Genomic DNA, 16,095 nt, shown 5'->3' with positions numbered 1-16,095 from the left:
TCCCTCTCCCTCCCTCTCCCTTTGCTTGCCTGTGCATTTGTGTGTGCGTGTGCGTACTTCTGTGGGAGGGGAGAAAAAAAATAAATAAATAAAAAAAAGGAGGAGGAGGAGGAGGACTAAAAATTTTTATTTTATTAATTAATTTATTTTTTTCTTTTTCTTTTCTTCTCTGTTTTAGTGGGCGAGGTGAGGAAAGGCCTGAGAGCACACATACACGAGAGAGAGAGAGAGAGAGGGGAGGGGAGAATCAAAAAGTAAAAAAAGTAAAAAAAAAAAAAAAGGAGGAACAAAACAAACAAACAAAAAAGAACATCAAAGCAGGAGGAAAGAAACAAAATACTTAAAAAAGAAAAAAAAGAGGAAAAAAAGGAAAAAAAGAGGAAAAAAAGGAAAAAAAAAATAAAATAAAAACAAAAACAAAAAAAAAGGGAGAGGGCGGTGTTTGAAAGGGCAAAACGGACACTCGGCGGAAACTCTTCACCGCGTCCTCGGATCGCATCTTCGGCTCCAGCGATAGTAGTGGCATTATTTCACTCGGAGAGAACACGCGGGCTGCCTGCCACACGGACACAAACAACAACAACAACAACAAGAGGAAGGAGAATAGAGGGCAACGAAGGGAAATGCAGGAGGATTACCCTGTGAACCTACGCGTCGAGATGACGCCTGATGGAAGTTCGGTTGTGTTGCCGGGCAGCATCACCATCACGCGCACAACTGTTTCTGTGTTTAAGCTTTGCGAGGCAAGTGATGAGGAGCCGCTCTTTGTTGGTGTCTGCTCCGTTCCACTCATAAGGTTTGCGCGGGTGCCGAGTACGGTCCTTACCTCTGCAGATTCGCTCGTACTGACGGGCGCCTCTGGTCATCTCTTTATCAACGCCGCACTTTCTGCTGGAATTGCCCCTGCAAAGGACGGGAGCGTTGTCAGCGCACGGACGGCGTCCACCAGCCTCTTTCCGGGATCGTCCAGGGAGGAACCGACCGGCGATGAGCTCCAGCGACTGGACAATCCGGCACGGTGGGGAAATTTGCGTCTCGATTTTCCCAGTGATGAAGATTGCGATCGCTGCGTCGAGGCACTTCTCGCACGCCACGCAGAGGACATTACGGCGGAGTATATGCGTTCCACGCGCCTCGCCGGAAATAAAACTCAGACAGCAGACAAGATCTCGAAAAAGATTCTCTCGGTCCGCGCAGCTGATGAATCCATTGCAAGTAACAGAAGCACCAATCAACGCAGCCGCAACACGCAGGACTACACGGTGACCAAAGGGGACCTCAGCGAATTTATGCAAAGCTGCCGAAGTTCACCCATGGACTTGGAGTCTCCGAGAGGCGACTCGTATTTGGTCCAGGCCTCCAAAATACCGGCGAGCCGGCCGAGTGAGAGTTTTAAAGAATTGGGAACACCACAAAGTGAGTTACGCACTCCACATGAAAGCCAACACGGTCGCATTCTGCCCAACCGGAGCCATCCAACAGCCAGTCAACGTGAACTTCCGACACCGCATGCGTCTCTTAATGGCTCTAATTTCATGCAGGGGTCGCAAAATGCCAAGGGGCTTCCCGTACGCAGCAATCCCACAAACAGTCGCCGGGAGCTTGGGACACCAAGTGAGTTACGCACTCCACATGAAAGCCAACACGGTCGTATTCTGCCCAACCGGAGCCATCCAACAGCCAGTCAACGTGAACCTCCGACACCGCATGCGTCTCTTAATGGCTCTAATTTCATGCAGGGGTCGCAAAATGCCAAGGGGCTTCCCGTACGCAGCAATCCCACAAACAGTCGCCGGGAGCTTGGGACACCAAGTGAGTTACGAACACCACAAGGATCTAGAATAGATAGCGTGCGAGAACTGCCACCTGACGCTGTCTTGATGCCAAAATCACTAAATAATAACAGCGTCTATGCAAAAACACCACACTCGACCAGTTCTTTACGCACTGGGGACGACTTTGGGCGTACACGACATCCAGGCTCCGTTGGTCGGCCAACGTCGCTTGGGCCAAATGCAGTTCCCAGCACGCCGGGTTCGTCTCACGCCATGCATGTGGCACCAGCTTCAGGCCAAAATGACGACCCTGTCGGTAAATTTCCCTACCAGTCCCCGAGCGATTTGACTGTGACACAGCGTTCGTCTAGGGCCCGCACGGAACATCAGAGGTTCCTCCGCAATGTGATGAAGTTCATGCATCACCGCCTTCACCTTATGCAATATTTGCATAAGGAGTTGGTGCACGAGGCCTACCTTGTGGAGGAGGCGAAATTATTTGGCGGCCGTGGCCGTGGCTCTCGAAGTGCCTCCATGAGCCGCTCCCTGAGCCACTCTATCAGCCGACCGACAAGTGTTTCACCTCGTTCCTCACGTCGCGCAGCACTTTCAACTATTGCAGAAGAGTCATCACGGCTTCGTGAGATTGAGGCACGTCTTCGTTCCGTAGAAAAACTACAACGTGAGGCAGAGCAGGATCGGCAGGAGGCCCTACGTCTACGTAATGAGGCAGAGAAGAAGCTGGAGGCTGCCTCACAAGAACTTGCGAATGCGCCGCGCCATAGCTTTTCATCGCGCAACATGATGGAACCGCAAAAAAACGATATCCCCGTCCGTAGTCAGAGCCCAATTCTTAGAGGTGGGCAGCAGCACCCTCTCCAGAAGAATGACAGCACTGATGTTTTGCATGCACCATATCCAGAGAAACATCGTGGAAGTGAATTATCTCGCATGAGCCGACCGTCCACCGTACTGACAGGAAGCGGTCAATTGGCGTTTGCATCGTCTCAGCAACTTCACCATTTTCAACCTGCAGGGGCTTTGACGGAAGTGGAATATTCCAATACCATATTGGATCGCTACATTTATGGAGATGAGTGGCATCTACTGTACCCTGCGCGAGAGGAGGATGTGCGCTTCTGCGCATTAATAGACACATGCCTAATTCTGAAGTTACCGCGCCGTCTTGTGACCATCACAAATGTTTCTCTGGATCAACCAGGGATGCGCATCACGGCGGAGATTCACCATAGCCGTGACCATTTACCACGTGAAACGATAGAGCGTCGTTTCACTACTCAACCTTTCTTGTTCTTGAAACGGCTTTACGAAATCCGGCATTGTTTTCCCGAGTCCCCTGCTGCTTTAGGCCAATTCTACCGCGGCAACCGTCATGGGTCAAGGGGTACTTCTCGAGCAGTCACACCGAGGGGAAATCACACCAACTCGCTTTCTTACTTGCGCGTTGCGGATGAAGAAATTGATTCGGTGGAAGACGGGGACATTACAACGGAGGGCAGCATGACAGGCATGAATGGAAGAATGCGTGAGTTGGAAAGAATCACACAGGAGCGCGTTCAACAACGTGAACAGGAACGCATCCGTGAACGGGAACGGAAACAAAAATTCTTTCAACAAGAGCGTCTTCGACAGCAACTGGGACAGTTGGAGCGGGATGAGGATTCACGACGCAGTCGAATTGTCCTTTCAGAGGCACAAGAACGCCAAGACGCGGGTTGTAAAACTGATTGGAACCATAAAAAACCTATCGCGGTGTTACAGAATGCACTGGAGGTAGAGGAACAAGTTCAGCGTGCTGAAGTGGAGGCTGGTTACGCGCGACAATTGCAGGTATTGGCTCGGGCTCAAAATCGCAACTTTACTTTTGTACGCATGTTTACACAAGAAAGGGAGCGTCGTTGGCGTGTTGCAGATCAGGAGCGTGAGGATCGCCTGGTGCTTGATCTCATGATGAACCCACGTGTGTTGGTGGGTGTTTCATCACAGACAGAGGTGGATGAGCGGTGCTGCCGACAGCGTCTTATAGAGGCGGAGGCAAAGCAACGGAGGCAGATCTATGCCAATATGCGCAGTTTTCTTATTGATGTATTGCAGGACAGGGTGGAGGCGATCGTCGGAGATGAGAGAACGGCACGTATGATTTTGGCTGCGGATGAAATGAAGGAATGGCTGGATATTGTGTGCAAAGGCAAGACACCTACAAGCGGGGGTGTGCCGCGTGCGGCGTTCTTCTCACCGCAAGCGTGGCAGGCTCTTTTTGCGGAGGAGGTTGCCGAACGCACGCATCTTTTCAGTGATGAGGAACGTCGTCGACGCCTGTTTCGGCGGGAGTTTATTTTCACGACGGAGGATGCGGCTCGAAACGAGATTGAGCTCAAGGAGCTTGACGAGCATGTCTTTATGCTTGAGAGCATTATGCATTGTAACCGGGCCATGCTGGAGCGCCGCCGGCAGGAGCGGAAAGATATGACCAATTTGAGCAATGAGGAGCAGTACTACCGCAAGGGGGTATTGAGCGAGGAGCAGGACGAGTGGGAGGTACTCGTGGAGTTGTTTGACTCCGGGCTGAATGATGTGCTTGTCGAGGAAGCTGCACGTTTGGCCGCCGAGGCTGCGATGGCGGATCTTGAAAGTCCCCAACGCCGTCGTCGTGTGACTGGTACCCCGCGTCAGGCGAAGCCATTTCACTACATGACGTTTGTGCCAGAGGACATGGACCACCCGCCCAGTGCCAATCTTGCAATTGAGGGCATTCTTGGCTGCAGCATCAACAAGAATCTTGAGGTCACAAGTATCGAACGCCCGCTGCCGAGGGTGGAGGAGGACGATCTGCAGTTCCAGGCAGGTGACATGATCCTTGACGTCGCTGGGTACTCTCTTCACTCCTTGTCGCACCTGCGGGAGGTGCTGTCAAACCGCACGATGCAAATCCAACACGAGGCTCGCGAGGAGTTTGTGGATTTGCCGGAAGAGGAGCTTACCGTGAACCCCGCCCTGCAGAAGTACGTTGACGTGCTGTGTGAGCACCACAACTTCCTCGTTCAGGTGCTGCGTGGCTGTGACATCTTCCAAATTATTGTAAAGTCATGATTCTGGTAGGGAAAATGCGGATGCCGTACCACAGTAGAACGGAGAGATAGGGAAATGAAGCGGAATGCCGTCATCGGCAGTGTCGTTGTTGTTGTTGTTGTGCACACACACACACACACACACCCACACACACACACAGACTCATATGTCGCATACGTTGGGCAAGGGGAAGGGCATCACAAAATCCTCCGGCATTCGGAGTTGGGCCAAAAATTACGAATGAACATGTAAACTAAAAAACAACAACAGCAACAAAATTGGGCCCAATTGGTGTGTGTGTGTGTGTGTGGGTGGGTGGAATATGTTGACTGCGGTTTGTTGGATGGAGAAGGAAAAAAAGAAAAATGAGGAGCAAATAAGTTAGAGGAAAAAGAAAAAACAAACAAACAAAAACAAAAACAAATAAAAGAAACGGAAAATAAAAGAAACAAAAACCCAAAACCCCCCAAAACCGCCCCCCAAAAAAAGGAAAAAAGAAAGAAGACTTATTTGTCGTGAAACTGCACGGCGGTTTTGAGCCGCGAGAAAAGAGAAGCCAAAGCCCAACAACAACAACACAAAAAAAAAAAAAAAGAAAAAAGAACTTTTTGACATACATACACCCATACATGCATGCATGCCTGTTTATCCCTTTCTCTTTCTCTTTCTCTTTCTGTGTGTATGCATGTCTAGAGTACAGTGGTGTGTTTGCCATACGACATATATATATATATATAGTTATCAGCACTGTGATCATCATTGTTTTATTATTATTATTATTATTATTATTGTACAACTTCATGATTTTATTTCCTCATTTTTTTTTTTTTTTTTTTTATTGTTTGGGTCTGAGGTGATTTGCCATTTATGTATTTTATGTATGTATGTATGTTTATTTATTTGGCAGCGGGTGATGGAGTGAAATAAAAAAATGGGGAGGGGTGAGAGAAAGAGAGAAGAAGAAGAAGAAGAAGAAGGAGAGAAGCCGTGTATTCATTTAGAAACACCCATATACCTCAACACACATATACATGTAGACTGACATCCCTGGATTCTGCGGGCGTCAATGAGAGAGAGAGAGACAGAGAGCGAGAGAGCGAGAGAGAGTGGGAAGAGGATTTCTTTAGCGAAAGTCATTGGGGGATTTTATTTTATTTCTCCACGTATGTATAAAACATTTATTATTATTATTATTCTTTCTTCTCCCTTTGGCTGCCCTCTCAATCCGTCTATGCGTGGTCGGGGAGGTGTTAAATGTCGGATGCTATCCACACGGGGAGGCAATAGAGAAAAAGCGAAGATCCATGCGAGGAACAAAAGATGCATCCCACATTGGGTGTTGAATCCCTTTTTCTGTTTTTCTTATTGTCGTTTTTTTTTTTTGACCCTTTGTTCATTTATTTCTTCTTTGTTTTGGGGTTCCCACACTCACGACACTTTTCTCTTCTGCCTTTTTCCCGCTTTTTCTTCGACGGCACTTTAACGAAGACGGCTGAAACACGAGCCAGGCGCTGTTTTCTGTCGTGGCGGTTTGGTCAAGGGGCCCGTCCCGAGCATTAATGGCTGCATCTGGAGAGCCATAGATGCGGCGAGAGATGGCAAGTGACATTTTGAATAATGATTTGAGCTCTCCTGGAAGGTATTTGGGGCGTCGACCACTCTTCACGCTGGGATGGGATATGGTGCTTGCAGAGGAGTCTGCGCCGCAGTTGCAAGCCGCTACCACCGCTGATATCAATAGTGGCGTTGAGAATGGGAGAGAAAAACAGGGTAGTGATACCGCATCAACGTTGTCGATCATGGCAGAGATGCAGCACAGCGGTGGTACGGCGCATGCCGCACGTGTAGACGCCTGGGTGGAGGAGACTGCGTTGGTCTCTAGTAGTACGCAGGCAACGGTGGGGGAGGAAATAAAGGGGCGGCATCCACTTGCGATGTCTCACTGGAGCCCGCCCGACGAATCCCCACCGGCGTGGACGAGACCGTCATTTGTGGAGAGCAGTGAACATCCACCGTCCCCATATGCCGGGCAGGTGGTGCGGCTGCAGGAGGTTTTTCCCGCCATAGGGGGACGACGCCATCGCCGCATAGAAGAAGAACGGGTTAAGGCAGGAGAAGGAAAAGAGGATTGGTTGCTCCCCGAACGGCAAAAAAAGAGGGAGGTGGAACCATCTGCGTCGGTTTCTGAGCGTCGTGTGTCAAGAGAGACCAAAAAGGAAACAACACATGCCTTTGACGCTACTCACAGCGGGAGCAGTTCGACGATGGGAGGAGGGGCGGGGAGGAGAGATAAATCCCCGTTGATGGAGGTAAAGAGAATCACCCATTCATGGCAGGAGATTATTATGCAAAAAGCTGGAAGGGGAGGCAGCAAGGAAAAAATAGAGGAAAGAAGAGAGGGGAAGCAGCCATGCGGGTCGCCACGAATACAACAGCCGCATTTGCATCCGAATCATTCGGGGCAGCGGGAATGGGACGCAATAGATACGCGGCAAGAGGAAACAGCCATGACTGCAGAGGCTGTCATGAACATGCAAAGAGCCGCGGATGAATTGGCACATCGAGTGCTAATGGCTGAGCGTGAAGTTGCTGAGCGGCGCGCGGAGTATGCGGCACTGCGTGAGGACATCACTCGCTGTCTCGAGGCAATGGAGTTGCCTTTGCGGAAACAAAAGAGAGTCCTGCGTGAATTACGATCTGAGAATCAACGCCTTCGTCGCTTGCTGGGTTTATGAGCGGGTGAATAAGTTGGTTGGGGTATATGTACCTGACGCTGAGGAAAGAGGAGGCAAGATAAACAGACACACACACACACACAGAAATACACACACACGCGTGCACACATGAAGGGGAGAGAGATAGAAAAAAAAAAAAAAAAAAGGGAGCGAGAAAGAAAATGGCGTGAAACAGGAGAGCCATGCACTTGCTATTCATTTATGCACGCATTTATTTTATTTTATTTTATATTTTTTACTCTTTTTCCTTCATGTTTCCCTTTTTTCTTTTTTCTTTTTGACGGGGGTTATTGCTTGATGTTTTGGTTTAGTTCCTGCTGCTGCACATGTTTCTTAACCCGTGGAAACGCGGATTTACACGACTGCAACGTCGAATAGGCTTTTGGTCGCGGTTTTTGAATCGGCGTCTTCTTTTTATTTTGACGGTACTTACAGCAATCAATTTGTTGCTTTTCTACTTCACGAAATTCAACTATGAGCATTTCACGGATAAAACTCAGGGGCGGGATGGACGCAGCAAAAGTCAGTTGATAGCCTCACCATCACAATTCCCGCATCCTTGGGTAGGGACGCTTTGGAAGGGACCGATGACAAATGCGAATGCACCATCGCTGAGTTTACTGTTAAGTGGCTGTCAACCGCTGGACACCCTACCGAAGATCTCGCCGGAGCCAAGCGTGTTTCCCGAGGGATTTTCCCAAATGAACTGGTCATGGGCCAGGAAGGAGTATACCGTGTTATTGAATCAAACGACGGAAAGCGTGACGCAGAGCTCGGATAAATTTAAGGCTATTAAGACATACCAAAATCATGGTGTGTTGTTACCCGAGCTTTCAGATGGTACTCATAGTGACAAGAATAAATTTGTGGAGGTTGGCGCGAAGCCACAGCCATCTGAAGAGCTTGAAGCATGTTACGCCAAGGAAGCACGTTTACCTGAGTATAATGTGAAAATCCGTAATGCGCTGAAGGGACATGTTGGCTTGTTGCAATTTTGCGACCCAACAGACGTGGACTACACCCCGAGCAAGGATTTCGCCTGCGTGGCGTACCTTAAAAACCCTGCAAACTGGCTAGCGCTGAAGCCCATGTCAAGTATTCTTTCGTACGGACGTACGATTAAGTTACTTCTCTCCTTTCGTCACGGCAACATCACGGCAGTGGTTAAACTTTCCCAGAAGAGATTTGTACTGGAGCCGGCGAGCGAGACTGTGGCGTTTCATATGGACCGAGTTCTTGGGTTTCGGCGTGTACCGCCAACAGCGTGGGTGGAGTTCCCTGTGGATTACATTAAAGCTGCCGCTGCCACGCTTGGGTCCTTCTATGTACGGTGGATGGAAACCGCGGTATTTACATCTAAGCGGGGGGAAGCGGCCACGTCATTGTGTCAGGATCCACGTCTATCAAATACACTTGGGATGCCGAAGCCGAGATGTATTCTGGCATCGGTACAGCTTTGGACTTGGGACGTGGATAAGGAAGAGAATTCAATCTTTGGGGGTTATATACTGCATGAAAGGGCGAAGGGGAGGGCGCATGGCGACAAAAAAAGTACCGGCAAAAACGGTGATGAGGACGATGATGATTGGATTGTAAATTGTTTTGAGGAAAACAAAAGCATTGGCAGTGGAGATAAAGAAGAGACGAGACTGACAGTGTCGCAGGAGTTGATGACGCGTGAGCGTTGGGATCAATTAGCATTTGATGCAATTATTGCCAACTATGATCGATGGCGGGGGCACAACACAAATGTGGTGGCGGCATGTGCACCTACGCTGCCCTGTTACGTCGCACGGGCCAAACGCGTATGTGAGCAACCCTCTAAAAGCACACCGCGGTACATCTTTCTTGATCAAGGGAGCGCGTTTTACATTAATGGCATTGCGAACACAAGTGTTTTTTACCCGAAGCGTCACCCACCATTTTGCCATGTTAATCGAAAAACAATTGAACGTCTGGAGCAGGTTGCCCTTTTTGCTATTCGCATGGAGGATGCCAGAAGCCCCATCCGTGCTGAGGCGCCTCTTATAGCGGCCGTGACAAATAGCACGATCGCAGAGCTTGAAAAGAAGCATGTGGGAAATGCCATCTACTCCCGTCTTTTGTTGCCAAGACTGCCACCGAAGATCGGAGTTGTTTTGCCTCATTCTTTGATAAAAATGGCATGTTCTCGTGTGTGGTCCATCCTTGCCCACCGCACACGATGTTTGCATACTCGAGGGATGTCGAGCCTCTTTTGACACATTTTTTTTTTTTTTTGTGTATATATATCCTTTTTTATCATTATTGTGAAGAGGAGCACCTGTAGTTTTCAAGTTTTTTTTTCTACGGGCTCACTTAAATGTCTACACATGCAGAGTGAAGAAAATACATTTTACGCTCTGTTTATTCTTCTCTTGTAATTCTTTTTCCTCTCCCTTCTCCCTCTCTGTTTGTGTGTATGTATGTGTGGCATCTTTTTTTTTTTTTTTTGTTCTTTTGGATGGGTGGGTGGTAGCTTTGTTGTTTTTGTATATATATATATATATATATATATATACATACTTCTGGTGGGTGGGGTGAGTGTGATTGGCAAAAAAGGTCGCTCCCATTTGTGCGGATATTGGCGTTGCTGCACAGTGAGGGCGAGGGGAAGAGAGCATTGCAGCAGCAACAACACGAGGAGACGGAATAGGCAATGCCCGAGTATGCGACAACAGACATCTCCGCTGCGTCAGAGAAGAGCATAATAAGGAGGAGGCGGAGGAGGAGACATGAAATGTCCGTTGAGTTCAATCGAGAGACGCCTCGTGCCACAGCCCAGCGTGGCCATTGCGAGAATATGGATAACGGCGTGGCTGCATGGTGTGTGACGGAGAAGGGGCATGTAAACATCTCGTTCATGCCGTGGTATTCACATGCGCCGAGGCAGCGGGATGCATTTACGAAGAGATTTTTAAGTCTTCGTGCGGCGTTGGCCGTACAGGAACTTGTGAAGGAGGTACGCACACTGATGCGGAGTTGTTGCCTTCCAACAATAGATGTTGATGTGTTGGAGAAATACATCATATCTCCTTTGGAGCATAGAGGAAGAAGGGGAGAAAAGACAAACTTATTATCTAAATCTTTATCAGGAGAAGATGCCGTCAAGACGTGTGAAGCAACACCTTGCAACTTATATGAGAAGATAACAAAGAAAGGCAGCTTTTCTACGGACATTCTGGAGACACGCTCGCCATGCGTGACGTCGGTCCCTACCGTCAAACCGGCATGCAATCATCATGATGACTCTGGCGTGAATGACGCCGCCGTAGGCCCCTTCTTTACCCTAGTGACAGGAGGCACGCACTCTCGGCACCCCGTCTGCCATGAAGCATTGAGCAACCACGAAAAAAAGAGGATGTTAGCAGAGAAGCGGTCGAAATTTGGCCATTGTGTCTCTAACCGCTTAAACGCCAACTCTTATAAACATGCAGCAAAGACATTCTTAGGAAATCGGCCGTCCCTGATTGGGGCTGTTGATGATGTTGACAATTCTGTTAGGGGCATGGAGGCTGTAGGACGGAATGAAGCAGCCGTTGCTGACATCATGCAACTACGCCGGCTTCTTCTGGAGCATCAGGCTCAGACTTTGGCCGTTTTGGACGCCGTAGACCAACGAGAGACGATCGTGTCGAAACTACGGGATTTTTTGGCGATGGCAGCGTCTGACCTCGGCACTGGGGCGGTTTCCACAGAAATGGATGACGAGAGCAATGGAGACACGACGCAACGGCGTGGCTCACACATGGGATTACCGCGACGACGGAGTTTGCGGGGGCAATTGCAGCCCTCTGTGGCTCCACGGCGGCCCGTCACGTTTGCAGATGATGCTGTTTCGGTGCCGTCTCGAATTGGGGCGTTGGTGAAAAAGAGACGTTACTACCGCCGTGGTGTTTTTTACTTTATGCACCAATTACAGCGGATCTCTGTGGTGCTGCTACATGCCGTCCGCATCTGGAGGAAGTCACTCAGTGGCAATTACCCGTTTGTCGTCAAGGGGCACAATTATCTGCTCCATATGGCATTGGAGATGGCGGATTTTTCAAAGGAGCCCACGCTGTTGCTGTTGTTTCCCTCCGGTGCTGGGCCAAAAAGAAGAATGCGGGCAACAAAGAGTTCTATCGAGATGAATTTAGAGAACGTTTTTTTTCCCGAATCCCTGCAGTACTTTCCACTTCTCTCGAACATGCCAAACCTGGCGGAATACCGCAAACCACCAGCAATGACAACCAGCGGCAGCGCAGCGGCCTTTGCGTCGAGTGAAAAGAACCTCGGAAGGGAAAGAGAATGGTTTCTACCTTTGACGCAAACAGCTTGTGCAGGCGAAGTTTACAGGACGCAGAAACCTTTTGCGAAGGGAGTCCCGGCGGATGTTGCGTACCTTCGTTGCGTACGCGCCGCAGAGGCATCTCTTCACCGTGAAGTTTGTGTTCAAATGAAATTACTGTGGCGAAATTTCATTGCATGTGCTGAGGGGCGGTACCCGCCGCTTCTGCGAGGTGTTGGCGAGTTGTGTGGTTCCCACGACAAAATGGTGCGACTGCAGTCCCGCCGGTGGCAACACAAGTGGTATCGGCAGTTAAATGACATGCTTTCCTGTCTGGAAATGGGGAGTTCTGCCTTGTGTAGAGATTAGGTTGTGTTCCCTTGATCCTTTTCCCTCCTCCCCCTTTATTCTTTTTTTTTCTGCTGTTTGAAGTTTTTTTCCGCATCACCAGGGAGACTTTTTCATTTTTTTCTTTCTCTCTCTCTCTCTATTTCTGTTGGATCGTCTCTGGATGGTTTTGTCTCTCTCCTTTTGTGTGTTTATTTTTTTGTTTTTGGTTCATCATACATGGATAAGTGGGTTTTCCGTTTATGGAGTACATGTTTGTTTCCCACACGAAGGGAAGATAAAGAGGGCTTGTCTTTGCCCTTGCAGTTTTTATTTGAAGGTGTGGCTTGAACCAACACAGCATTGAACCGAGTGTGTCCTTCTTGTTTCCTGTTTTCCAGTTTATTTGTTGACATCCACGGGGAGAAGGTGAGAGAGGAATCTGCGTGTATTTATTTATATATTTATTTATTACGTAGTGTGTGTGTGTGTGTGTTGAGAGGTGGACATCGTGATAAAGGGGGAGTTACCTCCATTGCAGTTGCTACACGACGCACATGTATATATATATATATATGTTCTTACGCTTTATGCTCCTCACTTGCCGGTATTTCTTTTTTTTTTCCATCTTTGCCTTGATTATATGTACACATATATAAACATATATATATATATATAGTGGCTGCTCTTATTATTAGTTTAGTTTGCAGATATATATATATATATATATATATATTGTCTTCATGAAAGGAAGGAAATGTTGGAAATATTTACGTTGTTTCTGTACGGTTGGATTGCCGGCGTCATTGCCGTGCCGATCTGTTACCTTTACGGCCTTGAAAGTTTCACACAATTCGTGCATTGTGGAAATAAAGTCTTGTGGTTCTTGTACGCATACCTTTCTGGAAAAGACGTTGCCGCCACCCATTTTAGGCAGACGAGCTACAACGAGAGCGCCATTAGCAGCACGTCGTTGAGCGCTTTGTACTCGGCGGACTCAAAAACGCCACTGCCGGATACGACAGGCGTCTCGCCTGCGCGACACATGTCCGTGTGCCGACTCTCTTATTTAACGGATGAAAATGTGTTTGGCGCGGCGCATGACTGCCGGTTGGTGCTGCACGACAAGTACTTGTTTGTATACGAGGTGCAGAACTCGCACGGGGTTGGCAGCCACGAGCGTGTCATCACTGGGGAGCGGTTGAGAGGTCGTGTGCGAACCGATCGCATCGTTGTGCAGCCCTCTTTTCTGCCGGGTGGCAGCCGTCGCGGGGGGAATGCAGGGGCGGTACACGGACACGTGTTGCACATCCGTCCCCGCGACGGCGGGCCTTTGTTTGAGGGCGATGAAGAGGATAGGGAAGGTTCTCCTTCAGGGACGTACGCGTCTTTTCGTGGTGGCACCGCTTCGAACTCAGGCATGACGCGAAGTGCCAAAAACAACGTGGGTGACAGCACCGTTTTAAGTGTGAACGGGATTGTTAAGAGTAGCAGCGGCAGTAGCAACCAAGAAAAGGTCTATGGCTCCCTTGCAGTGGCGGAGAGTGACGCGGAATCTCGCCCCGGGAATAAACACACTATCGTTGTGAAGTTCTACTACATGCGGGAGCAGGAGCGGTGGCAGAGCTTACTCAGGGGACAACAGGAGGCCGCGCAGTGGCGGGACTACCTACAGACAATCACCACACCCGATTCATTCAATCTTGTTCTTACGCGTCTTTTCCGACAGAACATGCGCACAACGGCACTGACCAATTTTATAGGAGCAAAGTTGCAGAAGAACTTTGATGAATTGAGCATGAAGAAGTTCCCACGGGAGATTGAGGGGCGGATCCTCTTGGATGACTTCCTCATTGGGGAGGAGGTCCCTATCTTTAGCAATTTCTCTTCTCCAAGGATTGTGGCCGGTGGAGAGATGATATTTGACTTTGATCTGCTTTACCGCGGCGGGGCGACGTTATGTTTGTGTCTCAATCTCACCTACCGCGGTATTCGCATCCCGCACGTTGTGTTCTCCGTAAAGATTAAGTACCTCTCGGCGCGTATGCGTGTTAGTGTGGGACCACCGCCCAGCAAGAAGTTTTGGCTTGGCATCCTTTCACCACCGGATATTCGCCTGGAGGTGCATCAAGGCATGCAGTCCGGCCGGGGATTTCTGCACCGCATCCTCGTTTCGCTGCCAGACCTGAGCCCCATCGCATCCAACCTCATCAAACTGTACCTCATGCATGACATGGGCCTTCCTGCCCTGGATGACTTCCCGCTGCCGAGTCTAGAAAAGACACCGCCGTCGTCGCCGAATGCGTTACAGAAGAAGAAGTGGGATATGCGGTTTGATAGACACAACGCCGTGGCACGTAGCCGGGGTCAAGCCAATCTCCAACAGGAGCCACCGGCATCGGGAACTTTGGAAGAAGCCACAATCGACGGCTTTGGGAGCACCACAAAAGAAGAGAGCGAATTTTTCAGCCCTGCCCGAACCCCGGCGTTGAAAGTAATAGCATCCGTGGATGAGGGTACACACTCTATGGGCCATGGCGACAGCAGCAGTACTGTGAATGTCAGTGGTAGCGTGCTGGCAACAACGGCCACTCTTCGTGAACTCAGTCAAGGGGTCCTCTTGTCGCCTTCGAACATTGCTTCATTACCGCCGAACTCGGAGGACGGGCGGAGGCTGCGACTAAAAGTTAAGGCGCGTAATGTGATGCGGCTGGCTGTGAAACGCGTTCGCGGAATGCCAGAATCTCTTACTGGGGGCTCTTTTTGAAAGTGAGTCTTCTTTTCATCTGCGGCAAATTAAAAAAAAAAAAAGTGAGCTTCTGTCCCTTTTTCCTTTTCCTGCGTTGCTTCATAAATTCTTTTTCCCACATTCCGGAGTGATGTGAATCTTCATGACACTATCTCATTGCTAGCGTGAAATATCATGATTTTTTTGTTTCTTTTTCCTTTTTTCCTTTTTTTTTGCTTGTGAACGGAGGCTGCCGAGTTTGATGAGGGAGGGAGGGGGGAGATAAGAGAGAAAACAATAGCGGGACAAATACGCATGCACAGAAGGGAGCATCTCCCCCACATCTCTCTCTTTCTCTCTCTCTCCCTCTCTCCCTGTATGTGTGTATGTGCAAGATATATGGCGTTGGGGGTGGATGAGACGGACAACCCACATTATTCACCTCTTTCTTTTCCTTTTTTTTTTTTTTCTTTTAGCTTTGTATGTAGACTTGTATATACAAATAAATATATAAATAAATATATGCACAGCGAAGTGAGCGGTGGGAGGGGCGTGATACACACACACACACACACACACACACACAATAAAAAAAAAATTGGTTGCAGCCACTGGCAGAAATGTGAAGTGAACTTTGGATGATTCGCTTCTTTGGAGATTTTTTTTTTTTTTTTTCTTGGTGATCTCCATGAGCGTTTATTTATTGCATGTGAATCAATGAGAGGAAAAAAGAAGGAGAGAGAAAGAGAGACAGAGAGGTGGGGTGGGGTGTGACTTGATGTTTGTTTGTGTGTCATGTAAAGGGGTTGTCAGGACAGTACCGTGCTGTCTTTGATGGTGTTGTGTTCCTTTTTTTTTTTTTTTTTTGTATTTGTGCGTGTGTACACTGTCATCTTTGCATGCGTTGGGCGCAACATGAAAGGGGTTTACTGCCGCAGGGGATTGGTGTGTGCGTGTGTGCGTATTTTTTGTGCAGCCATCTGTCGGCAGACCACCTCCTTTTTTACATTGCCACTGTGTGCACCTTCCTCCATCTTTTCACGGTAGGGAGCATCGAGTGGCTCGTTGAAGAATAGGGCACTTAACCAGAGAACAGGGTAGGGGAGGACAACCAATAGACCCACCCCTGCACACATTATAGACACACACACA

The 16,095-nt window shown here is 48.9% G+C and overlaps 5 protein-coding genes across 5 annotated transcripts, besides 33 other annotated features; all 5 read left to right on the top strand.

Moving 5' to 3' along the window:
* Positions 1 to 429: a sequence feature (heterozygous, non-Esmeraldo-like haplotype).
* Positions 74 to 98: a sequence feature (AT_rich).
* Positions 118 to 153: a sequence feature (AT_rich).
* Positions 250 to 427: a sequence feature (T-rich).
* Positions 430 to 1,475: a sequence feature (areas merged during assembly that could not be assigned to a particular haplotype. This can correspond to areas where the two haplotypes were merged or to regions with more than two copies in the genome that were merged during assembly.).
* Positions 573 to 592: a microsatellite.
* On the top strand, positions 624 to 4,886 carry Tc00.1047053510885.160 (hypothetical protein, conserved; the record flags this gene model as incomplete). The annotated part of the gene is made up of 1 exon (XM_811067.1): positions 624 to 4,886. One exon carries the CDS (start codon positions 624 to 626, stop codon positions 4,884 to 4,886), a length of 4,263 nt encoding a protein of 1,420 aa, XP_816160.1.
* Positions 1,476 to 5,585: a sequence feature (heterozygous, non-Esmeraldo-like haplotype).
* Positions 4,989 to 5,024: a microsatellite.
* Positions 5,261 to 5,321: a sequence feature (T-rich).
* Positions 5,445 to 5,469: a microsatellite.
* Positions 5,586 to 5,966: a sequence feature (areas merged during assembly that could not be assigned to a particular haplotype. This can correspond to areas where the two haplotypes were merged or to regions with more than two copies in the genome that were merged during assembly.).
* Positions 5,618 to 5,655: a microsatellite.
* Positions 5,683 to 5,702: a microsatellite.
* Positions 5,820 to 5,846: a microsatellite.
* Positions 5,934 to 5,972: a microsatellite.
* Positions 5,967 to 6,204: a sequence feature (areas merged during assembly that could not be assigned to a particular haplotype. This can correspond to areas where the two haplotypes were merged or to regions with more than two copies in the genome that were merged during assembly.).
* Positions 6,205 to 6,273: a sequence feature (heterozygous, Esmeraldo-like haplotype).
* Positions 6,214 to 6,280: a sequence feature (A-rich).
* Positions 6,274 to 6,896: a sequence feature (areas merged during assembly that could not be assigned to a particular haplotype. This can correspond to areas where the two haplotypes were merged or to regions with more than two copies in the genome that were merged during assembly.).
* On the top strand, positions 6,449 to 7,600 carry Tc00.1047053510885.140 (uncharacterized protein; the record flags this gene model as incomplete). The annotated part of the gene is made up of 1 exon (XM_811066.1): positions 6,449 to 7,600. The coding sequence occupies one exon, from the start codon at positions 6,449 to 6,451 to the stop codon at positions 7,598 to 7,600; it is 1,152 nt and encodes a 383-aa protein (XP_816159.1).
* Positions 6,897 to 16,095: part of a sequence feature (heterozygous, non-Esmeraldo-like haplotype) that runs on past the window's edge.
* Positions 7,663 to 7,709: a microsatellite.
* Positions 7,711 to 7,761: a sequence feature (CT-rich).
* Positions 7,811 to 7,830: a microsatellite.
* Positions 7,927 to 9,840, top strand: Tc00.1047053510885.130 (hypothetical protein, conserved; the record flags this gene model as incomplete). The annotated part of the gene is made up of 1 exon (XM_811065.1): positions 7,927 to 9,840. One exon carries the CDS (start codon positions 7,927 to 7,929, stop codon positions 9,838 to 9,840), a length of 1,914 nt encoding a protein of 637 aa, XP_816158.1.
* Positions 10,112 to 10,143: a microsatellite.
* Tc00.1047053510885.120 (hypothetical protein, conserved) lies at positions 10,278 to 12,257 on the top strand (the record flags this gene model as incomplete). Its single annotated transcript, XM_811064.1, has 1 exon — positions 10,278 to 12,257. The coding sequence occupies one exon, from the start codon at positions 10,278 to 10,280 to the stop codon at positions 12,255 to 12,257; it is 1,980 nt and encodes a 659-aa protein (XP_816157.1).
* Positions 12,665 to 12,688: a microsatellite.
* Positions 12,856 to 12,893: a microsatellite.
* Positions 12,926 to 12,951: a microsatellite.
* On the top strand, positions 12,973 to 14,982 carry Tc00.1047053510885.110 (hypothetical protein, conserved; the record flags this gene model as incomplete). Its single annotated transcript, XM_811063.1, has 1 exon — positions 12,973 to 14,982. The coding sequence occupies one exon, from the start codon at positions 12,973 to 12,975 to the stop codon at positions 14,980 to 14,982; it is 2,010 nt and encodes a 669-aa protein (XP_816156.1).
* Positions 15,143 to 15,178: a sequence feature (A-rich).
* Positions 15,287 to 15,319: a microsatellite.
* Positions 15,387 to 15,417: a sequence feature (A-rich).
* Positions 15,444 to 15,467: a sequence feature (AT_rich).
* Positions 15,501 to 15,529: a microsatellite.
* Positions 15,663 to 15,701: a repeat region.

Source organism: Trypanosoma cruzi, genomic scaffold (assembly GCF_000209065.1).
Source record: "Trypanosoma cruzi strain CL Brener 1047053516941 genomic scaffold, whole genome shotgun sequence".
Lineage (NCBI taxonomy): Eukaryota > Euglenozoa > Kinetoplastea > Trypanosomatida > Trypanosomatidae > Trypanosoma > Trypanosoma cruzi.
Note: the sequence above shows the minus strand (reverse complement) of the source record. Positions and strands in the feature narration are given on the sequence as shown.